This window comes from Glycine max, chromosome 8 (genome assembly GCF_000004515.6).
Source record: "Glycine max cultivar Williams 82 chromosome 8, Glycine_max_v4.0, whole genome shotgun sequence".
Taxonomy (NCBI): domain Eukaryota; kingdom Viridiplantae; phylum Streptophyta; class Magnoliopsida; order Fabales; family Fabaceae; genus Glycine; species Glycine max.
This window is the reverse complement of record NC_038244.2, coordinates 16154381-16177591: the sequence shown is the minus strand read 5'-3', so window position 1 is coordinate 16177591 and position 23211 is coordinate 16154381. Positions and strand designations below refer to the sequence as shown.

The 23211-nt window shown below is 32.7% G+C and overlaps 3 protein-coding genes across 6 annotated transcripts; 1 reads left to right on the top strand and 2 right to left on the bottom strand.

Annotated features, from left to right (window-relative positions):
• Window positions 1-6370: 6370 nt before the first annotated feature.
• On the bottom strand, window positions 6371-10631 carry LOC100792248 (mediator of RNA polymerase II transcription subunit 6). Of its 2 annotated transcripts, none has more exons than XM_003531590.3 (5): window positions 10033-10631; window positions 9781-9955; window positions 9028-9097; window positions 7628-7746; window positions 6371-6793 (listed from the first exon to the last, which is right to left on the bottom strand). In XM_003531590.3, exons 1-5 carry the CDS (start codon window positions 10263-10265, stop codon window positions 6632-6634), a joined length of 759 nt encoding a protein of 252 aa, XP_003531638.1. In that variant the 5' UTR covers window positions 10266-10631; the 3' UTR covers window positions 6371-6631. The 2 variants fall into 2 exon arrangements, with proteins under 2 accessions (XP_003531638.1, XP_006585556.1); XM_006585493.2 differs by having other exon boundaries at window positions 7628-7737.
• A 218-nt stretch (window positions 10632-10849) lies between these two features.
• Window positions 10850-13071, top strand: LOC100792776 (pentatricopeptide repeat-containing protein At4g26680, mitochondrial). The gene has a single exon (XM_003531592.4). The coding sequence runs from the start codon at window positions 11137-11139 to the stop codon at window positions 12724-12726; it is 1590 nt and encodes a 529-aa protein (XP_003531640.2). The 5' UTR covers window positions 10850-11136; the 3' UTR covers window positions 12727-13071.
• Window positions 13072-13139: 68 nt separating this feature from the next.
• LOC100780018 (glucose-6-phosphate 1-dehydrogenase, chloroplastic) lies at window positions 13140-18116 on the bottom strand. Of its 3 annotated transcripts, none has more exons than XM_006585492.4 (10): window positions 17801-18116; window positions 16676-16869; window positions 16236-16330; window positions 15852-15966; window positions 15140-15345; window positions 14921-15070; window positions 14699-14819; window positions 14319-14548; window positions 14012-14212; window positions 13140-13632 (listed from the first exon to the last, which is right to left on the bottom strand). In XM_006585492.4, exons 1-10 carry the CDS (start codon window positions 18009-18011, stop codon window positions 13386-13388), a joined length of 1770 nt encoding a protein of 589 aa, XP_006585555.1. In that variant the 5' UTR covers window positions 18012-18116; the 3' UTR covers window positions 13140-13385. The 3 variants fall into 3 exon arrangements, with proteins under 3 accessions (XP_006585555.1, XP_003533032.1, XP_040874225.1); XM_003532984.5 differs by having other exon boundaries at window positions 16676-16866; XM_041018291.1 differs by having other exon boundaries at window positions 14921-15345; window positions 16676-16866.
• Between the last annotated feature and the right edge of the window lie 5095 nt (window positions 18117-23211).

The following is a 23211-nucleotide window of genomic DNA, read 5'->3' as shown; positions in this document are numbered from 1 at the left end:
AAATATTAGTAGTTACCTTACAAGAGAAATTAAATGAGAAAATTAGTAGCAACAAAGATATTATTAATGGAGAATTTAAAATTATTCTTATCCAAAATTAAGAGCTTTAAATTCTAGAAGTACGATTTCTTTTTGTTGTCAAATTCGATTGTTAAAAGCATTCAAATGTGAGCTATTTACCTCCATTTTTTCTTTTTAGGGTTTTGTTACCGACAGTTTTGTTGATATGGACCAATGCTTTCATTGACACGTGATTTCAACGATTTTTTCTGCCGATTTCAACGTCTTGGTCTGTGATAAGCTTTCCAGGCAAGAAGAGGAGAGTGATTTCAATAGAATAAAGAAAATGTAATTAAAGAGTGGCAAGATATTTTAATAGATAAAAATAATATTATATTATAATTTACAGTAAAATTTTTTGTTATAAACAAAAATATAATTTATATATTGAAAGATATTTATTTATTATATATTTAATTATATACAAATATACATTTATCGATCCAATATACAACATAAGTTAAAATACTAGTTAAATTTAAATATAAATTATGCAATTATCACAAACAAACATTAATGATAGACCAAGTGAATTATAATCCGTTGGCTTATAATTCAATATTTACATATACAAGAGAGCATCCTCGATCTGTGTGCAGCCTACTAGCCTAGCATATGTGTTTCCTTCCCTGCCCTTATCATATATTGATTAAATGGAGTGATCAATCAAGATAAGTATGTATTATGTGTTTTCTTCCCGGCCCTTATCACATATACTAATATTGATTATATATAATAATGAAGTTATAAATCAAGATAAGTATCTATTGAATGATCATTTGTCACTAATGAATTTGGTAAGTAACTCTGTCTCGGGTGAAAAAGTTATCCTCCAGTGACACTTTATTTATTTTATGCTTGATTAACTGACTAAGACATCTCAACTAAGATAATCTTTGGCTACTAATCTATTTTATTTTCCTTCCTACTTCCCACACTGAAAATATTTTGGTATACAATAATCGTAGTAAAGCTAAAATCTATGATCTCATTCATATTATCTACCCACACTAAACCTCCAATTGATAGAAAAAAATATTAAGATACAGAGCTTTGCTTTCAAGAATGATATTCAAAACTATCACAAAATAAAAAATATATCAAGGAAAAAGAAAGAAAGAATAAACCAAGAATTTCATCTTTAGTGTCATAAATAGTTCTTAAGTTGATATATTTCACTAATATTAATTAGACACTAATTTGAAGGACTTTTTAAATACTTAAAAAGTTATTTAACATAATTTCTAATACAAATTATTTGAATAATTTTATCACTTTATAGACTACTGAAGAGAGTGAGTAATATTAAATTAAGAAAACTATATATCGTCAATCGTGGATTTCTTATCAAATAATTTTATGACCAAGTTGACCAAACGCATGAGATATATTAATGTCACTATTTACACTTGCAACGTAAAATATATGACAAGTTGCATGCTATTATATATCCATAAACTCTATCGTTATCACGAAAGACATGGTAATGGATTGGTGGTTCAATGTGCCTTAAAATCCCAGCCATGTGTTGGTTCCACCGTGCATGTTGGCAACAAAACGAGGGGTGGATAAATTAAATTAAGCAGCAAATTACTACAGAAGTACTCCGTATGTAGAAAGAGAGTGTGTAAGTTGCAAATATTAATTAATTGTGTCACTTTCAGCAATCTGTGATGAGGTGCTCAAGAGGTGACAGTGGATATATATATCCGGCACTCCACCTCCTAATACAACAAGTGAAGCTAACTTGTACAGTAATTTCACAAGAGGATCATATATAGTTCCTGCCATCAAAGATACACCACAAAAATTAATATATTGCAGGTTTGGTTTTAGACTATACAGCACAGAAAATAGCTGTCCACAAACACAATAGGTTGCTTTCTCACACTTGTGCCTTTTTTTATATATATATTTTACGACCAGACAGCCAAATATCTTTCATTTTTATGGTGTTTTGTGTAGTCTCCTGGAGAAAATTAATTATCGGTTACATCACCGCCACCAAGTCACCAACATTACATGCAGGGGAAAACATCATTAGACAACAAAAGAACAACACTGCTGTTATTTAATAAAGATCCTCTATTAACTAAGCCATCACGGTCTTAAGGCATAGATAAATTCCTTCCTAATTACTGTTTAACCTCTTCTTACTGGCGCTAGCTTGTCCAATAAACTCGGTTGATATGTTTGATTTCTCTCTAAAGTACGTTTGTCCATTTATATTTAGTCTAAAATCAACTTTGAATTTATTGAAGCATAATATTTTATTTTTTAAATAGGATTTAGTAAATAAGTTGATTTTCTATATTTTAAAAGTAAGTCAGTTTTAATGGATGAACTTAGTCAATAAGTGGTTTCTATTTTTAAGGAGCAAGTTAGTTTTGATATTCTGTTTTACTAATATCTTGTTATCTAATTAGTTTATCTTTTATTATTTATTGTATCGCTGCTGAGAACAATTTGAATTAAAATATAATAATTCTATTTCCTCCACATACGTATTGTCTCTCTTCTCTCCTCTGTTTTTTTATAATTTTCTCCACAAAACCAACAATTGGTATCAGAGCCTTATTCTTACGGGACCTATACCATGGAAGGTGAAGCAAGTTTTTTCCACATAACTCTTCCAATCTTTGATGGAGAGAATTATGATATTTGGGAAGTGAAAATGCAATCCTACATGGAGTCTTTAGATTTGTGGGATGCTGTGGAAGAGGATTATGAAATATATCCGCTGTCTGAAAATCACACCATGGCCCAAATTAAAAATCACAAGGAAAGAAAGATGAAGAAGACAAAGGCGATGTCATGTTTGTTCACTGGCGTTTCACAAATGATATTCATCAGAATCATGACTCTTAAATCACCCAAAACAATTTGGGATTATCTGAAAGAGGAATACGTTGGAGATGATAGAATACAAAGCATGCAAGTGCTTAATTTAAGAAGGGAATTTGAGCTTCAAAGGATGGAAGAGTCAGATACAATCAAAGAATACTCAAACAAATTGTTGGGTATTGCCAACAAGATAAAGTTGTTGGGAAGTGATTTTGCTGATTCGAGAATTGTAGAGAAAATTTTGGTAACGGTGCCGGAGAGGTATGAAGCATCTATAGCTTCATTGGAGAAAACAAAGGATTTGTCGAAAATCACATTGGCAGAAGTGCTACATGCCCTGCAAGCTCAAGAGCAGCAAAGGTTGATGAGGCAAAATCGTGTTGTCGAAGGTGTTTTGCCCCCCAAACATCATGAAGTTGGTGAAAGCAAAAAGGATTTTTTCAAGAAGAATCAACCAGCAAGCAACGAAAATAGTGAAAACAACCAAAACAAAGGTAAGGATAAAAAGAAAAATTATCCACCTTGTCAGCATTGTGGCAAAAATGGTCATGCACCTTTTAGATGTTGGAGGAGACCAAATGCAAAATGTAACAAGTGCAACCAGATAGGACATGAAGCGGTGATCTGCCCCAACAAAAATCACCATGATAAGGGAGCTCAGATTGCTAATCAAGACAAAGAGAACCAATTGTTTGTGGCCACATGCTTCTTGAGTAGTGAATCAAGTGAAAGTTGGTTGATTGATAGTGGTTGTACGAACCACATGACATATGATAAGACTTTATTCAAGGATTTGAAGTCAACTAATGTCTCAAAGGTCAGAATTGGAAATAGTGGCTATATTCCAATAAAAGGAAAAAGAACTATTGCAATTTCAACGTGTTTAGGTATCAAATTAATATCAGATGTTCTTTATGTACCTAACATTGACCAAAACTTGCTAAGTGTAGGTCAGTTGATTAAAAAGGGATTTAAAGTGTCCTTTGAACATCAACATTGATGGCTGAGAAGTTTTAAGGGTTAAAATGAAAGGTAAAAGCTTCTCATTTGATCCAGCAGAAGAGGAGCATACAACCTATTTCACTCAAGTCACACCCACAGAACTCTGGTACAAGAGACTTGGTCATTGTCATCTCGAAAGAATGTTAAACATAAAAAAAAAAAAAGAAATATGCAAAAGAAAATTTGAAGAAGTTTCAACTGGAGGAATGCAAATCTGTTAGTACACCAATGAATCAAAAGAAGAAGTTCAACAAGAAAGAAGGTGTTGATAACATTGATGAAAGATATTATAGGAGTTTAATGGGATGTCTAATGTATCTCACTACAACAAGGCCAAACATTCTATTTGCTCAAAAGAACAAAACTGGAATTTTTGTTGACAATCAAGTAGTCATTGCTATTGCAAACAATCCAGTGTGTCATGGGAAGACTAAACATTTCAATATCAAGGTCTATTATTTGATAAAGATGCAACAAAGTGGAGAAGTAAACTTAATTTGCTGCAAGTCTAAAGATGAACTCCAGTTTTAATGTTTACAAAGTCACTACCTATCAACAAACTTGAACTCTTAAGGCAAAGAATTAGAGTTTGCAGTTCCAAAAGTAAGGAAGAGTGTTGAAGATATACTTTTGTAACTGTATAATATTTTATTTTTCAGTTTCTAAATAGGATTTAGTAAATAAGTTGATTTCCTATATTTTAGGAGTAAGTCAGTTTTAATGGATTAACCTAATCAATAAGTGGTTCCTATCTTTAAGGAGCAAGTTAGTTTTAATATTCTGTTTTGCTAATATCTTGTTATCTAATTAGTTTATCTTTTGCTATTTATTGTATCGTTGCTGAGAACAATTTGAATTAGAATACAATAATTATATTTCCTCCAGATACGTATTGTCTCTCTTCTCTCCTCTGTTTTTTATAATTTCCTCCACAAAACCAACAGAATTGAAAACAATACCAAGAGGCAGCTGCTATATCACTTCCCCTCTTTACTTATTCACTCTCCTTTTCAATTTGTTTTCCAAAAAATGTTCTCATCATTCCCTCTTAGCTGCTTATAATAACAAACAAAAATTTTGTCAGCGACCTGTATTCTTCTGGCAATCGATACCCTGACATACATAATGAGAAAGAAACTCTTAGCTTCATCTGTATTCCTCTGGCAATCAATACCCTGGTATGACTATTTTGTCAGCGAACATTTGAAGAGTTTTGTACCTGATCGATCAATGAAGCGGGACTTATTGGATGTATGAATCCATAACTTAGCATGACTTTTGAAGGAATTATACCATCCCACAACGATATCTATAAATTGGCATCTTAAAAGCATAAGCAACAACCACGAGATCCAATATACAGGGAATGATGCAAATATGTTAATAGGAGAGTGTATTTTTTTTTCTTCTAAAAAGGACAATTTTTTGAAAACAAATTAAAGAGGAGAGTGAATAAGCTAAGAGGGGAAGTGAATATAACAACTGCCTACCAAGATCACTTTTGCAAGACCAAATTAATTTAAACTTAATTTTACAAATTTTAATCCAAAAATGTATACATTAAAATAACTCATGAAAATCACTTATGACATGCTCATAAGTTATCTTCAAATAAATTCTCTAAAATAGCTTATAAATTAAAACAATTTAACCTTTTTTTTATTATTATAATAAGAACTTATACAGAAATCCTTATTCAATACCATCTCTAGTCTTTGATTGGGACAAATAGCATCTCAATTCTAATTATAAAAAATAAGTTATTAGGTTCACTTTCAATCCTTAATTTATCATTAATGCACATCCACTCATTGTACATGAAAATATATGCATTTATTGAGTTATTATCCATATAAATTCTTTAGTTAAAAAAAAGTCTTTAAATATGAATAGTATTATTAAATATAATTATTACTTATATATTTAATTTTATGAGTATTTCTAATATAAGATTTAAATTTATGACATTATTAATTTAAATTAATTATTTAAACTACTTTTATAGATGTTAATAAACTATACAGAACGAAACCGAAAGTAATATGTCTTTAACTAAATTCACTGTCAAGTCTTAGATTAAGTTAATAAAAATTAAAAAAAAAAAGCGACAAAATCATTCCTCTAGAAAAGAAAAACGATTACTCGTTCAATAACATACCCCCAAATTGTTCCAAATTCAACTCCTTTTTCTTCAATAATATATTTTGAATGGATCACTACTACCCTATTGCTTCCGTTCCGTCTTTAATATATTAAACTTTTGGAGTCAAAACAAGCTTAACATGTTTCTACTATATCAAGAATAAAGAATAAAGAATCTATAAGACAATTCAATCTATTCCCTAGTTGACGTACGCAATATTTATACACTCAATTGATCAGCAATTCAATTTCCCGAGGTGTTCAGGGAAAACTAGGATCAATGCAAGTCCCTGCGTCAACGTAAAATACAGAAAATGTTCAATGCGAAAAGGACACTAGTTTCGTTTACCCTTACAAGTTACAATTGCTCAATACATTGTCTAGAATGAAAAAACAGGAGAACTTAATCCTATTTCAGTGATAATATCTACATTTATGGTGAAGACAGGAAAAGAGCAACGCATTTTAGACCAGAGAATAACATTAAGTTAATCATGTTTTAGCAACGGCCGCTTGTTAAGGAATAATATAATTTTCCTCCACCTGTATAAGTATTAATAGCCGTTGCAGTATGTCTTTTATATCAAAATTTCATTCTTTTTGCTGGTCCTTGATCAATTATCGGATCAGCAGTAGGAGCTTGCGTTTCTGCTGCTTCTTGAGTTTCAGTGCCTTTCTCCGTTTCTGCAGTTGGAGGTGGAACATAACCTTCTGGAAATGGTGGTGGAGGAGGAGCTGGTGGTAACTGCAGCAGCAAGATAATACTCATTTCTCACCAATAATAAAGGATGAGAGCTTAAAAGTTGAGAGAAGAATGTCATAAAATTCCAATAATGTGAACAGTTCATATTTATCAATCAAAACACAACTATTTGTTCAATTGGGGACTTGGGCCTGTTAGGAAAAACCTCTTGTGCATCATCACAAAAGAGCAAAAAGGACAACATCTCTTAAAGCATGCTTCTACCGGCAAAATAAAATTATGACAACACAGCAAGGAGAAAAAAAATAATCTTAGATCCTCCTAGCAAATTATCCAAGTTATTAATTAGTCAAAATATTTTTCTTATGGCCAGATCCAATCTCATCCCTATGGAAAGGAAAAAAGAATTTCATGTTCTTCGGCCTTTTGGGAAGAAATAATTAGGAAAACCCTATTGATTGCACTTTTCTCCAGCCCCTATTGAAAAGCAAGAAAAAAAGACTCTAATAATATGATCCGGACGATTCTCTTGGTTCTTTGTGAAGTTAATACTTCTCCTAATTATTCAAATTATTAAATGCATTTTGGCTTCTCAATATATTAAATGCTTCTGTTTTTCATGTAATGCAGTCTGTTTCAAATAATTAGGTTTAGGATAATTTAATAGGAAAATAAAGAATTATTCAAAAGATGAAAGAAGATTTTTTAGATAGTAAAGAAGCCCAGTATTCACAACTGAGTGCACAGATATTCAAGATACAACTTATAGTTCAACCCCTGTACCCCTCTCTTTTATATAAAAATAGTTGTAATTTTAATAATGTGCACACAATTGTTTAATAGGGAAACATGGGAAGGATATGTTTTTCAACTTACCTTGCGTTGCAAGGATGCAAGAATATGATCAACTCGCTTAACTTCCTTTATGTCAATTGTCTCCTTAGCAGTCTTTGATTCCAACAATGCAGTCTCATTTTCAGAATCAGCTGACCCAGCTAAAAGAATCACAATTCAGTTAATGTGCACAGAAATATGAAATGCAACAGTTCGGTGTTTAAAAACCTCCAAAAACATGGCTTACAGCAGGCAGAACCAACGTGTAAGGGGAATAAAATGGGTATAAAAAATAGATGGTAAAATAACAGCAGCAGAGTTCCCTTCTGTTTTCAAGTTGCAAAAGTGACATACTGACATTACAAATGGCTTAAATAATACAAGGGATGATAAAAACTGAAAATTGAACCGAACTGAATTAAACCAGAAATAACTGAACCTATTATAAAAGTGATGAAATGTAGACAAAGGAGACAATAAATGCCAAAAGTTCTGGCAAGACTACAAGGTTGGTCGCCTCCATAAGCTATATTAATAGTTAATGAAGTCTTTAACTATTGATAAAGGGCATAAAAGAGAGTACGAAATCTGGGAGGAAATGAGTGTAACATGCTTTAAGTGTAGCTTGACATTTTGATGTTTAGTATATGATAATTAAAATCTATTGACTCATTAAGTTGATTTTTAAAGAGGAGTGTATGAAGTAGCCCCGGAAACAGCCTCTTTGCATATGCAAGGGTAAGGCTACGTACAATATCCCTCCCTCATACCTTCGCATAGCGAAGAGCCTCTGGGCAATGGGGTACGCTAGTAGTAGTGTATGAAGTAGCCATTAAGAACAATGCAGTGTGCATGGATTTGAACTAAGCTGAATCAGTTTGGGGGTTCAAACCCAATTCTGAACTGTTTAGAAACTAGAAACCACTTTGGGAGTTTAAACACCACCTTTGAGTTAAAACTGGTTCTGAACTGTTTTAAAACAGTTTTGAACCAAACTGGTTTCAAACCCGTTTTAAAACTGCTTTCTAAACTGAACTAACTTAATGGAAAATGAACCAGTTCGTGAACCACTAAAATCAGTTCAATTCTAAAAACCAAACCACATTTATGGTTTGGTAAGGTTTTCCAGCCCGAAACAAACCATGTCCACCCCTAAATGATATATCATAAACCTGAGACTAAGATTTCTAGCAATTAAAAAACAAAATTTAGCCCATCTCACTATCCACTTTGAAAGGTTATTCTCTTTAAAAGGACAAAAGGAAGGAGGCTACAAAGACTGTATAGCAGCTTGCCTTAATCAGAAATTAAGAACAAAATACTACAGCTATAAAACTTTCATAACATCATTTTTCAAACTCTATCCAGTTTCTGTAACATTTCTGGGAGCAACAGTGTCTTACTTTTCCAAAACATAAAACACAACTATAATCTCCACTTACCATATCCAATCTTCTCCAACTTTGAGGCAGCTGTAGTAAAAGCCTTTTGTATGTAATAAAGGGCCCTTCCCTGCAAAATCAATGACAAAACCAGTATATTGAACAAAACCTTCTCTCCCATAATAAAAAAGCACTGGCTAAAAGCAAAACACAAAGTTTGTGGAATAAAGCCTTTTAAGTATAAAAACTAATCATAAAATATCTTGATGTAGTGCAGCTGGAAATTCAAAATGGTGAGCCTCAACACTTCAAATTTCAAAACAGTTAAAACCTAATACAGTTTGGGTACAGAAAACAAGATGTTAAATTTCGGGATTGAAAAGGCTTTTCTCTAATTTTCACAATAATGTAGGATAGGCAAACAGAAATACTCCTTAAATTAACAGATACCAAGAATAATATGACTCCTCTTGGCAGGATAATCCCTAAACAAAATGCTCCTCCTCTGTTCTACATCACACGATCACCAACATCCATATCTGATTCTCAAGTCTCATGCAAGCAAGTTTATATATAAAATTCCCACAAAATAATGAAAGATCTCTTAAGTTTCTACTTATAATAATATAACAATCCCTAAATAACACACACAATAGCCCTGCAACATGCTTTTATCTTCTATGGTTCTACATCACACAATCACCAACAACCATATCTCAAGTTTCATGCAAGTAAATCATTCCAAACAAAAAAAAAACCCTACCTAACCTAAAAACAATGAAGAAATGTAACATAAATAGAGCATGATCTCACAATTCTGGCGGCAAAAACATTGCACAGTTGCGGTGCCTGGTAAATGGAACCATCGAGGACGTAATACGCGAGCATAGGTGTAACTTTGTCGGGGCTATCTCTCTTCTGCTTGCGAATGACAAACAGGTGCGGCTCCATAACTTCGCTGAGCATATACTCCGTCCCCGTCATTTTCCTGAACAACAGAAAATTACTCAAACTACAATCCACAAAACCGAAAAGAGAGGAAATTAGGGTTTTTTATTTACTCACGAGAGTTGAGAGATGTCGAGGGGGTGAACGGAGCGCATGCGGAGCTGCTCGTTGTTGCAGGTCCAGTCGTAGAAAGGGGAGAGTGCGAAGTAATCGAAGACCAAGTTGCGATCCAGAGGGAAGCTATTGAGCCAGAGCTGATCCCGGAAGCATATTCCGGTCATGTCTGTACCCGGAGGCTGCGGCGCTCCTCCTCCGCCCTCCAACATTTGATTTCCCGGCGCCGTCGCCATCTTCCACTCCCGAGTAACGGACACAGCCTTTTCTTTTACTCGGTTGGGGAACAAATACAAATACCTTCACTGCATCACAATATAACTACTCAAACTGAAAGGGGAAACAAATAAAAAAAACCCGCAAGATTTGGGCCCAACTTTTTTTTCTTTTACTAATTTCACCTCCTGAATATTTTATGAACATTCAAATTGTTCCCGTGTCTTAAAAGAGCCCTCATATAGGGCTTCCCGATATTCTTGAAACGATTCATCGTGCATAAATATATGTAAAAACTATGAACGAAAACAATGATCAGTTGATGACCCAAGGAGATCACAATCTCATAGGCTTCACTGTGTAAACACAAAGAATAAGAATTGATTTGCTTAAACTTAAAAAAATAAAATAATTTTAAAATAAGTATTTTTTTGAAAAAATATTTTTCATAAACAAATAAAAAATATTTTTTAAAGTAAACATAAAAAACTTTTTTTAATAAACACACACACCCAAAAAAATATTTTATTAAAATAAATGCTTATTTTGAAATAAATTTAGGCAGACTCATCGGCCCACGGCTAACGTGGGAGACCTCTTTAGGTCTCTCTCTCGTTGTGGGAAACTTTCTTTAACACCATTGGATTTATTATTATTATTATTTAAATAAAAAGGGCTATAATTTTTTTAGCTTTTATCTTTTTTATTTTTTTTTAACTTTCCCATATTCTCCTTGAGCTTCTCCTTCTCTCTAACCTAATTTCTGCTCCGACGACAACACCAACACCGAAGCCAATGACGGCGGCGGCGACACCACCGCAACCTCCTTTCATTCCCACCAAAGGATTGGGAAGTGTAGTTTGAGTTGATTTCAGCTTCTCCTGAGCAACAATGCGAAACATTCAGCCTCATCGATTTTCCACTCTTATCGAACCACCCAACAAAACCCCAACCTCGAAGCCATTCTTCCTTCCCATACCTCACCGAACCATTCCCGAGCCTCGAGGCCAGGACCTTGACTTCATCTGCGTCGCACACCGCCACGTCATCAACTCTCACTGGGAAAAGCTTCTCCCTTTATCCACCTCCCTCACACCCTTCCGTCTCAAACACCTCCTCCTCGCCCTCCAAAACGACCACGTTTCGTCTCTAAAACTCTCCACTTGGGTTCTCAAACACAACCCCTCCTCCCACACCCTCGACACCCACTCCATCCTCCTCCACACCCTCTCCAAACACCGCCAGTTCAAAACCACCCAAAAGTTCCTCACGCAAACCCTCTCTTCACACCCCCCTCACACCCTCTTTGATGCTCTGTTGTTCTCCTATCGTCTCTGCAACTCTTCTTCCCCTCTCGTCTTCGACTCCCTCTTCAAAACCCTCGCCCACACCAACAAGTTCCGCCACGCCACCCACATTTACACCCTAATGAAAGAACACGGCTTTTCCCCCACCGTCCAATCCTGCAACGCTTTTCTAAGTTCCCTTCTTCGCCTTCGCAGGGCCGACATTGCTTTAGCATTCTACCGCGAAATACGTCGTCGTTCTTGCGTTTCGCCTAATGTCTACACCCTCAACATGATCATTCGTGCTTATTGTATGTTAGGGGAAGTGCAGAAGGGTTTTGATATGTTAGAGAAAATGATGGACATGGGTTTGAGTCCTAATGTTGTGTCTTTCAATACTTTAATTTCGGGGTATTGTAACAAGGGGCTGTTTGGATTGGCGTTAAAGGTTAAGTCTTTGATGGTGGAGAATGGAGTGCAGCCTAATGTGGTTACTTTTAACACTCTTATTAATGGGTTTTGTAAAGAGAGGAAGCTGCATGAGGCTAATAGGGTTTTCAATGAGATGAAGGTTGCCAATGTGGATCCCAGTGTTGTGACTTATAATACTTTGTTGAATGGGTATGGTCAGGTTGGGGACAGTGAAATGGGGGTTAGGGTTTATGAGGAGATGATGAGGAATGGGCTTAAGGCCGATATATTGACTTATAATGCTTTGATTTTGGGACTGTGTAAGGATGGGAAGACAAAGAAGGCTGCAGGGTTTGTTAGAGAGCTTGATAAGGAGAACTTGGTACCCAATGCAAGTACGTTTTCTGCACTTATTACTGGGCAGTGTGTGAGGAACAACTCGGAGCGTGCTTTTCTTATTTACAGGAGCATGGTGAGGAGTGGTTGTAGTCCAAATGGGCAGACTTTCCAGATGTTGATATCTGCTTTTTGCAAGAATGAGGACTTTGATGGGGCTGTGCAGGTTTTGAGGGACATGTTGGGAAGATTAATGAGTCCAGATTTGAGTACCATGTCTGAGCTCTGTGATGGACTTTGCAGGTGTGGGAAAAATCAGTTGGCGCTGGCACTTTGTAGTGAGATGGAAGTGAGGCTTGTTTGTATCATTCATATGCTAAACTCTAGAAGTTTCACTGTAAAGAATGTTCCATTAAATCAACCACAAAAGATACAGTTTCAGAGGTAATTCTGTTAGAGACACTTCGGATGGTAGATGTGGACAATGGATACCTCTCTCAACGGAGATTTTAACTTAAGTTTGCTACGTTATGGGGATAAGTTCCTTCCACTGAATTTAACTCCTATTGGTGGTACTCATCAGGTTGCTTGAAGCTGTACATAGTACTTTCTTAACTTGTTGGTTGTACTTGTTTGTATCATTCATATGCTAAACTCTAGAAGTTTCACTGTAAAGAATGTTCCATTAAATCAACCACAAAAGATACAGATTTTGAGGTTGAGCTGCATTTGCTCCAATTGACGATGCTTCAGATGTGGACAATGGATACCTCTCTCAACGGAGAGTTAGTTATTTAAGGGATAGAGGCCTGTATCTCTTGAATATCCAAGGGATTTGTTTGTAGAGATACACTCAATCAATAAGAAATTTTGTCTTTCTTCCTTTTCTGATCCAGTTTCTATCATACTATGCAATAGTTATTATTTTAAATCAACTTGCCATCAGTGTGGAAAGCACAGGCTATCGTATATAAAAAAGTATGCTATCATTCTATATGAAACTTCCTCTTTCCAACCGAGGCGAGGTAAGCACGGAGCTGTCCTGTAATGTGATGGAAAAGAAACTGATAATGAATGTGCTTGATCACAAAAAAGTCCTGCCATTTATTAGTCTTCTCCGAGATCTCCCCATCTTACATTGTGCCTTGCAGCAAGGTAATGTGCTCCAACTGGTCCTCTGCTACCGTAGGGGTAGAGCTCTGGAGCAATCTTCTTGTTTTCAATTTCTTTTAGCAAAGGAGTGAATAGTGCCCAAGCTGCATCTAGCTCATCGCTTCTAATGAACAGCCTTCGCTCACCTTCAATGGCATCTAAGAGTAACCTTTCATATGCATCTGGTATTTCTCTTGGATACCTATACAGAAATTGAAAGTTGTATATTAATGCCCTTATCAAAACATGATTGTATTTCGTCCAATACTATGACCATTCTTAGCTGATGGAATTTTATAAGATTCTTAATCTATATTTCACAAGCAAGAGGTATCTCCGAGGATAGTTATGAAGAAGGAAATGCCGAAACAGACAAATTATTAACAAATAACAAGGGTCAGAACAATAACTTCTATGGGAAAACCTAACTCCAATATTGCAGGGAAGTGTAACTTCATATGCATCTAGTATTTTATAAGATACCTTCATTGAGAAAAAAACAATTTTGACTTAAAATTTTCAATTTAAATTGAATTTAATTCAGTCAACTCTATGCAGAACATGTCTAATAGATCTTATACCTTGCCCGGAAAAGCAAATTCAGGTCACTTCTGTCTAGTCTCATTCCAAGACCAGGAACTTTATTGTTGATCTTCAAATATATAGCTTCGTCGGGTTGTACACGAAGCACAAGCTCATTTGTAGCTTTGTCCAGATCAGTTCCAAAATTCCTCTTGTACAAGTTACCTGGGACGTGTCTGAATTGTACTCTGATTTCTGCACTGGATACATTTTTTTTTGGGAGTTTTTTTGTTCGTAATAATTCCAAAGAATGCACAGCAAATTCAAAGACATAATTTACCTAAAGAAAGAAGAAATATTGCATACCGTTTAGTATGGAGAGCCTTGCCAGCTTTCATAAGAAAAGGAACCCCATCCCATCTGGCATTGTCAATAAAAAGAGCTGCTGCTGCAAATGTTGGAGTAAGACTACCCTTTGGAACAGTTGGATCATCTGTATAAGCAGGATGTGATTTACCACCCTTGCTGTGGCCCTTATATTGACCAACAACAACATTTTCAAGCTCGAGTGGTCTCATTGATCTCAGAACCTTAACCTGAGTTGAGACCATTCTCAGTAATCACTGAACATCATTATATTGGCTGAAATCTTTCCATAAGATTATAGGACATTTAGGAGGACTGAATTGAAACAGTAACGAAATATTATTATCTAGGTATACTATGAATCGACAAAAGGGATGTACCTTTTCATTTCTGATGTCCTCAGCAGCCAAGCTGACAGGTGTTTCCATTGCAAACAATGCTAGTATTTGCAGAAGATGATTTTGCATTATATGACGAATGATTCCATAGTGATCAAAATAACTAAAGAAAAGCAAAAATACTGTTCAATTAGTTGTGTGAATTATCATTTCTCTGGAACATCATCAAGAAACATGTATGACATAAAATTGCTCAGTACTCACCCTCCTCTTCCTTCAGTTCCAAAATCTTCAGAAAATATTATCTGCACATTGCGAATGTAATTCCGGGACCATAGAGGCTCAAAAACAAGATTTGAAAAGCGAAGCACTGATAGATTCTCCACGAGCTCCTTACCCAAGTAATGGTCAATCCTAAAGAATTTCCAATGAGTCCAAGCTTTTGACTTTAGCTTGTTAAAAAAAAAAAAAAACCAAATGCACCTGAATATTTGGTCTTCAGTGAGGTGCTGCTTCAAACTCTTTGTTAGCTCACTAGATGATTCAGAGTCACGACCAAATGGCTTTTCAACAATAACCCTTGTCCATCCATCTTTTGAAGAAGCTTTAAGACTAGCGCATCTCACCACATCCACAAATATGTTTGGAGGTATTGACAAATAAAACAATCTGTTTGATAGTTTTCCACCCTAGAAAAGGCCATTGTCAAATATATCTAAGCATAGTTTCAAGAGCAATTATTCGTATAAATTTAATTCTGGGAATATAAGATGCCTTAAATTTTATGATTGATAATATCACCCTTTTGTAGCACTACGGTTTTAATTTTCAAATCACCATCTGCTCTAAAGGTTTGTGCACTCTATTCTACACAGAAGAAAGATCTCCTAAACTTAGGACTCAGGCTTTGAAGCAATATTGAATTGTTTTCTGAAGCCAGTTCGACTTCCAGGGACTACTTTCAGAAAGTAGTTGTGACACACCCTAGTAGAAGAGATTCATGTTTAGATTAGGGGTGTTTCGGTTTTTTGAACATTTATATTAAATTTTAAAAAAAAATAGCATACAAGATCAGATAACATGATTTATCTAATTATCTTCCATTTTTTTCTAGTGTTTGCTTCTGGTGGAAAATGTCTTCCAATTTTTTTTTTCATTTTCTGATCTAAGGAGAAGAAGATGGTAAATATATTACCTCTTTCTCTCTCAGCTTGCTACCCAATTCAGAAAAGTGGTCCTCGGAGTTGTATTGACCAGAATGGTAAAAGCATCTTTTTAAGAACTGATCCATTTTATCTTGGCAATTTTCCCTGCATGTTAAACTTGTATCAACATGCATAAAATGAAAGGAAGCATGGAAAAAGCATAAGGTGAGGTTTTACATCATGTTAGCATAATAACATAAAGGCTAAACTGTACACATGTTTCAATGATAGACTCGAGAAAAGATAAAAAAAAAATGAAAAGAAGTTCATTGCACTTTATCAGTTACCCATTTACTTAAGCCTTAATCTTCTTTCTCTTCAACCATGATTGGTTACAAGATTGTATCAAATAGTATTGCTGCAATGACATTTACCTCGTATCAATTCTGCATGTTAATGTCTTGCTAATCATGTTCCTTAATTCTTCATCGGTCATTTTAGTTCGAGCAAATCCAAACACAAGAAAATTCTGCATAAAGATTACAACCATGCAGACCCAAACTTAATGTTCCAAAACATTTAAATCATCTAAAATATCTCGAGGAGTGCTAGTGACACACTCTCTAATACACTTCTAACACACTCACTATTATTGGTTAAAATTTATTGAAAACTAGAAAATCAGAAGGAAGACTCATTAAATAAGAAGTGAGATTCACATAGATTTATAATTTCTAATAAATTTCTACTAACAAACCAATAATAAAAAGTGAGTTTAAAAGAGTATCTTAGACAGTGTGTCGCTAGCATTTCTCAATTCCCCAATGTTTGAAGTGTCATTGCCAAATGAAACTAAATACTACGACAATCGGACCTTAGGTAGCCAATCTTCATAAAAAAGAGCAAAGAGTGCTGGAAAAATCTTCTTTTTAGCAAGGTCTCCAGAAGCTCCAACAACAGTTATACTAAGGTTGGATCCGGTACATTCTGAGTCTGGAAAGGGAAAAGGTCCTTCAAGTGGTTGGGGCTTGCCATCTTCTTTGGCTGTTGAACTTCCAGCTAAACCTACTTAATATGTGAATATGTGAATATATGATATATGACTTTAGCTAAGCGAAACAACTTTGATTAAATACAAATGCAGAAGTTGTCAACAGTCATATAAACACTTAAAGCAAACAACTAAATGGGCCTGCAACATAAGATGTGAGTTCAGTGCAATAGGATGAAATAAAAAATATACTTTACAAAAAAGTACAGTATGATTATTGGAATCATTATGACTCATAGATCCAATCTTGAACTGAAGCTTTAATCACAATGGCACTTTATTACATAGGGGCCGCAAGATGCCAAGAAGCTAAGGGAGAGAGAAGACCACAACATGTTGTGACCCCTTGGCAATAAGGAATATGGATTTTCCTAACTAGAGAAATATTAAAATTATAAAAATTGATGAAAATAACAACACATTTTCTCTCAACATGAAGTCAAGCCCAACTCTAGTCAAAATTTTCAGTATGATTTTATTTTTGCATTGGTAGAGGCAAATAGTATACCTAGTTTAAGTATGAGGATCGAAAATGATAGGTTAAAATGTTGTCCGTAGAGCAAGGGAAGAAGCTTCCACATAAAGACTATATATAGTCTGAAGTCTTTTTCTGAATAACACTGTGATTATCAAATCCAGGCAATTCAACAATAAAGCTTATTGTTTGTCAATGTGATATCAGCTGGCTTACAAACAGAACATGTTATGCAATTGAAGAATAGATGTTCTCTAGATAAAATTAAATTTTACTACAAGGATAACGAGGACACTAAGAAATTTCTTAATCCTAACTCTACTTCAACCAATTTGACACAATTTTAATTGAGAAGGCTAATCAAGCACCACAGGGAAGAACAATTGCTAGATCAAGCAACAAGGCAACACTATAACAAATATTAATAAAACAAAATGAACCAGATCATGTAAAAATGAGGATGAAGAACAAACCATCATTAGAAGAAACAGCATTTAGCGGAAGCCCATTTGAGGATTTGAGCAGAAAATGGTTTCTAGCTGAGTTTCCAGGGCGAGTGCAAGAAAACCATAGTGGTGAATGAGAGTTTCCTGTCACTGCAGTGAGTTTACAGACAAGTTTTGGTTCATTCCTGGATGCATAGGACGTGACTATGGTTAAAGAAGGACACAGAATACTGGCCATGCTAATTGGTCTTCAAGATTTCACAAGAAAACCATAAGAACGAAGTGAAAATCCTAGGCCAGAAACAGGTAAGTTGAGTTCAGTTTATATAGTTAATCGTTGAATTAAAAAAAGAAAAAAGGATAAATATCTTCTAAGTGTTATGATTTATGAATGTGACATTATTCCAAAATTGCCCTTTGGGCTCGTGAAACGACCACATCATCAAATGAAAGCGGGTGACAAAATATCATGAACGAGAGGCCCAAGTTTTTCTTACAATTTTTAATTTTAGTTTTTCAAATATCCAAAATAACAATGTAAACCTTTTCAATCATCGGCAATAAAAGAACCAGAGGGTCCATAAAATTAAATGAATGATATGTATTCGGTGATATGGACCCAAAAACAAATGTCTTAGAAAGATGGGCTAGAATTGCTTTTGATTGTACTCGGAGATTTTCTTCCTACATCTAATATTTTTTTCAATACACCCACTAAGCCTCGTATTATATTAAAAATATTTTACGAGATAATTTAAAGTTAATGATTCATGTAAGTCTTGAACGTATGATTTTAGGTTATTGACATAATGTTCTAATCAACTAAGTTAATAGATTAATTATATTAAAAAATAATTAACATCGATATATATATACCATTAAAATTTCTAATATATATTTAATACACATATAAATTTACATAATAAATTTTGTAATGATTAATTTTGATATAATAATATTTTTTTACATATATAAATTTTAAATATAATTTTATATATAGATTTAATAAAAATTTATATATATAAAAAAATATATTATTAGATCATAATCAATTATTTCAAAATTTATTATGTAAACTTATATATATATATATATATATATATATATATATATATATTAAATATACATTAAAAATTTTATTATTATATATATCGATGTTAATTATTTTTTAACATGATTAACTCAGTTAGTTAGAATATCATGTTAATCAATATAGATATATATAACTTGTCAATCCATATGGCCTCACATGAATTACATACGAAGAAGAAGTAAAAAAGATAAAATCAATTTTTTTTAAAATATGTTACATGTAGAAAAAATAATCTTATAGTCTAGGTATTTAGCCCATACTCAATTTTGAAAAATCTCTCTTCATCATAGTTATAAATTATAAATGCAATATTTTTTAGTTGTACATAACATATATGTTTTTTGCTTGAGAGAATCTTGTTTTGTTTGAGTAAATCATTATTATTAATGATAAAATTATTCTTTTAAGTATTTAAAAAATAATAATTTGAACTGAGCAAAAAAAAAATATTCGAATTCATATTTATGTAGGAAATTTAAAAAAAAATAGTATGACACGTAATAATTATGAAGGGTTTGACATGTGGCACTAATTTTGACAGATTTATGTTACAAAATGAGGAAAAATAGTTAAAAATGAGAATCATCATTTTTTTTTACATGATATACTTATATCCAGAACATAACAGTAAGACTAGAGCGGAGATATACTTGTATCTATAAATGTAAATATAAAGAATAAATAATTGGATTAATTGTTTATGTATTTTTTTTGACAGATGGATTATTTGTTCTTCTAAGTCTAGATACACATTTTTTCTTTAAGGATAAAGTGTTATAGGAAGATAAATTATGCGTATGATTCATCATTCATCGGAAATCTTATAGATAACATATCATACATAATTTAATATCATATATGTTGGTACAAAGTAAAAAGTATCTGATAATTTATGTAACTATAAATTAAAGTTTTACCTGTCCAAATTTGATGAAAGGAATTTTCTCTCAGAAAACATAGAACAAATCTTTATAAATATAAAAATAATCATTCAACTTCAATTTCAAACATTGAATTATTTATAAATATAAAAATAATCATTTCCATTGCTTTTCTTATTTCCTATTACAATAGAAAAAAGGAAAATCAAATAATACTGTATTGATCATCTTTATTTTTTTATGCATTATTCATCTTTAATTTGTTTTGCATTTACTTCTTAAGTTTTCAATCAATGCAAATCAACGACACAATCCATATATTGAATTAATTAATCTTTCATCACAACAATATTAAAAACGGTTAACAAAATATCCGATGGTTTGTGAGCTTCAATTCAACCGATTGGAGGTTACAAAAGAACTTAAAGTTTTTGTCAACTATAAAAGTATTGTGGTCTTGATTTATATAGTTTTATATGGATAAATATGAAGAAACACGAGGAAGCAAAATATACACACACAAAATATGTCGCACAAAAGAAAAATGACACAAATACATTAAAAACGAGTCTTTAAAATTTACCTGAAAATTAATTAGAACAACATCTTTAATTTAAATCAAACACAGTCAAACTGTTAACAATAGTTCTTTCTCTGATCCATCGCGAAGCAGCAATGAATTTGCAGCAAATTTATTTAATCACAAATCTCTCGCTAATTAGCGAGGGATTTGCTAGGAAACTTTTCTCTAACTATTTTTTCTTGTTAAGTTGCGATTTTCTGGTAGTGGTTGAAGCTCATACTTAATGCTTTGATCGGGACAAACTTATTCCTTGCAAAGGGACATCAGGATAGTTTGAAGAATGTAGGTCTAAAGCTATTTTCCTATAAACATATATTTTCTTTAGTTTGTGTAGCTTTGCTGAAAAAATGGCACATGCAATGATACAAAGCCAAATGACTTGTGTAAAAGAAGAACATTGAAGTCGCTAACTTTTGGCTTTTTCTTCATTCATTTTTAAGCAACAAAAAGACGCAAACATAGGGATCTTTGTTTGAGAGCGAAAGACCAAGTTGGCGTCAGTTGTGGTTCATTTTGTGCACTACTTTCTTTGCATCCACAGAATTAGGGAATTTCGGTTCAGTGGCTTGCATCCATCTAAAGAAATTGCTTATTGTAATGTTAACTTATACTACAAGTTCTTTGAATTGGTCTTTGCCACTGAGTGCATCCCATGTTCATATTATAGAAGTTGACTTGGAAAAGCTTATATCTTTAAGAGTTTTTTTTAGTAATGATATATAAATGTTTCATTATTTTAAATAGGTTTCATTATTCATTTGGTCTCTATAATTTTATTATTTATACCTTTTAGTCCTTATAATTCAAAAGTAATTTTTTAATTCCTATAATTTACATTTTAATTTTTTTAGTCCACGAACTTAATTTGAAAGTGATTGTTTTAGTTCTTATATTTTATATTTTTATTTTCTTTCAGTCTTTACCATCAAAATATAAGTAGTATTATCAATTACAATTAACTACAAAAATATTAATAAATAATTTATAACTAATTTATTATAAAATAATTTGTAATAAAAAATAGTTGATAATTTATAATTAATTTGTAACTAGTTATTTTTTATATTTTTTTATAGTAAGGACAAAAATTAAAGGTAATTAAAATACAAATTATAAGGACTAAAAAGATCACTTTCAAACTATAAAAATTAAAATATAAATTATAAGAACTAAAAAGACTAATTTAAAATTATAGGGACTAAAAAAAATTAAAATGTAAATTATAGGGACTAAAACAATCACTTTCAAACTATAAGAACAACAGATACAAATCGTAAAACTATAAGAGCTAAATGTGTAATTTAACCTTTTAAATATTTTACCAATATCTTTCATTTTTTTTATCTCTTTTTTTCTATCACATTATATAACCTATCATATTTATATATATTTTTTTCTATGATTAGGTGTTAACACAATGAGTGTCTATGTAACATTATTGTAAGTAGCTATGACGTTACTTCGGTCATTGTAGGCTAGGAATTAAGAGCCGGGTGTAATTTCAATCTTAGAGAAAATTCAATGTACAACTTGCTTTTCCTTTTTTCTTATTATATTTCCTCTTTGAAACTGATTTAGTATTCCAATTTCCAAGGTCTCTAGATTTCAAGGCAAAACTACTAGGTAGAATTGGCATGCTTATGGTTAAATGGTTGAAACATCTCGAAGATAGGTTTCTAAACAATTATTAGTTACTACCTTTCTTTTGTGTAGATATGCTCACTGCTAGGTATGACTAGATCACAAATGAGATCTTACGACAATCACAATATATACAAATACAGAATAGCTCCCCATGCATCTCACAGATGATATTGATCGATAAAATTTGCAGCAATTATTTTTAGATGTGCGGGAATTATTATGGCTAGAATATCATATCCGTGTGGACTCAATGACAAATTTGACTGGAGGAGTCGCTAGCATATTGCTTTGTTCACATTCTATAGTTTTGTTGGAATAATGGCACAAACAAACCCTAAGGTATTATTTATAAGCATCTGACTTTTTTCGAGCCTTTGTTTCGAAAGAGATGGAATCTTTAATTCCAATCATTGATAAAATTCAATCTACAACCTTGCTTTCCATTTGTTCCTTGTCTATTTGCTCCTAGAAAATCAAAGTAAATGTGTTTTAAAATATAAATCTTCCAATGTATGAACTTGCATGAGTGATAGAGAAATCGATCTCTTGATAGCTTTCTAAGCACTTATAATATCTTTTACGTGCACATGTGTATGTGCTAGCTCACCGCTAATCGTGATTAATTTTACACATTTCCCCCCTTAATTATATATATTGTAATTGAGTTTGTAAATTATCATTCATTTTAATTCTTTCTCATTACACTTTTCTACTAATATTAACTGCTAAAGTGAATGTTTTAATGGAAAGGACTAATTATAACGATGTTTTATACTAATTTTTTTTTTTGTAAAATTAGACACTAAAATAATAAATATTTATGATTTTAGGAATTAAAGTTTAAATAATACCAAAATGACATATAAATATAGTATCAAAGTCTTCTATAATCTTTTTAAACCCGTTTACTTTGACTCAACTCGAGCACATAGTTGTACCCCGCGCGTAATCTTGACATATAAAAAGCTTAATTACTCTGCTGGTCAACTATAGAGAAATTCTTGCCGACGTGTCTTTTTAATTTTTAGGCATTTCTTTAATTAGTTGACCTATATAAAAGTATTACATCTATATTTTAAAATAGTTTTCATTTAATTTTTTTTATAGAAATTAAAAGTATTAAATATTTTAAAATTTATTTTTAACTATATTATATTTTTAGTTTATTAACATTATTTTATTTTACTTAATGACAACATCAAAAAATAAAAAATAATATTTTTGTATTTTTAATTAT

Bases quoted from the DNA above. Each gene is read 5' to 3' on its own strand.
- LOC100792776 (XM_003531592.4), top strand. From the start codon at position 11,137: ATGCGAAACATTCAGCCTCATCGATTTTCCACTCTTATCGAACCACCC.
- LOC100780018 (XM_041018291.1), bottom strand. From the start codon at position 18,011: ATGGCCAGTATTCTGTGTCCTTCTTTAACCATAGTCACGTCCTATGCA. The intron at 15,967-16,235 runs GTAAATGTCATT...TTTAACATGCAG, and splicing joins ACATGCAGAATTGATACGAG to GGAAAATTGCCAAGATAAAA. The intron at 14,820-14,920 runs GTGAGTACTGAG...GCTTTTCTTTAG, and splicing joins GGAACTGAAGGAAGAGGAGG to TTATTTTGATCACTATGGAA.
- LOC100792248 (XM_003531590.3), bottom strand. From the start codon at position 10,265: ATGGCGACGGCGCCGGGAAATCAAATGTTGGAGGGCGGAGGAGGAGCG. The intron at 9,098-9,780 runs GTGAGATCATGC...TTGATTTTGCAG, and splicing joins ATGTTTTTGCCGCCAGAATT to GGAAGGGCCCTTTATTACAT. The intron at 6,794-7,627 runs GTAAGTTGAAAA...TTGCTGCTGCAG, and splicing joins TTGCATCCTTGCAACGCAAG to TTACCACCAGCTCCTCCTCC.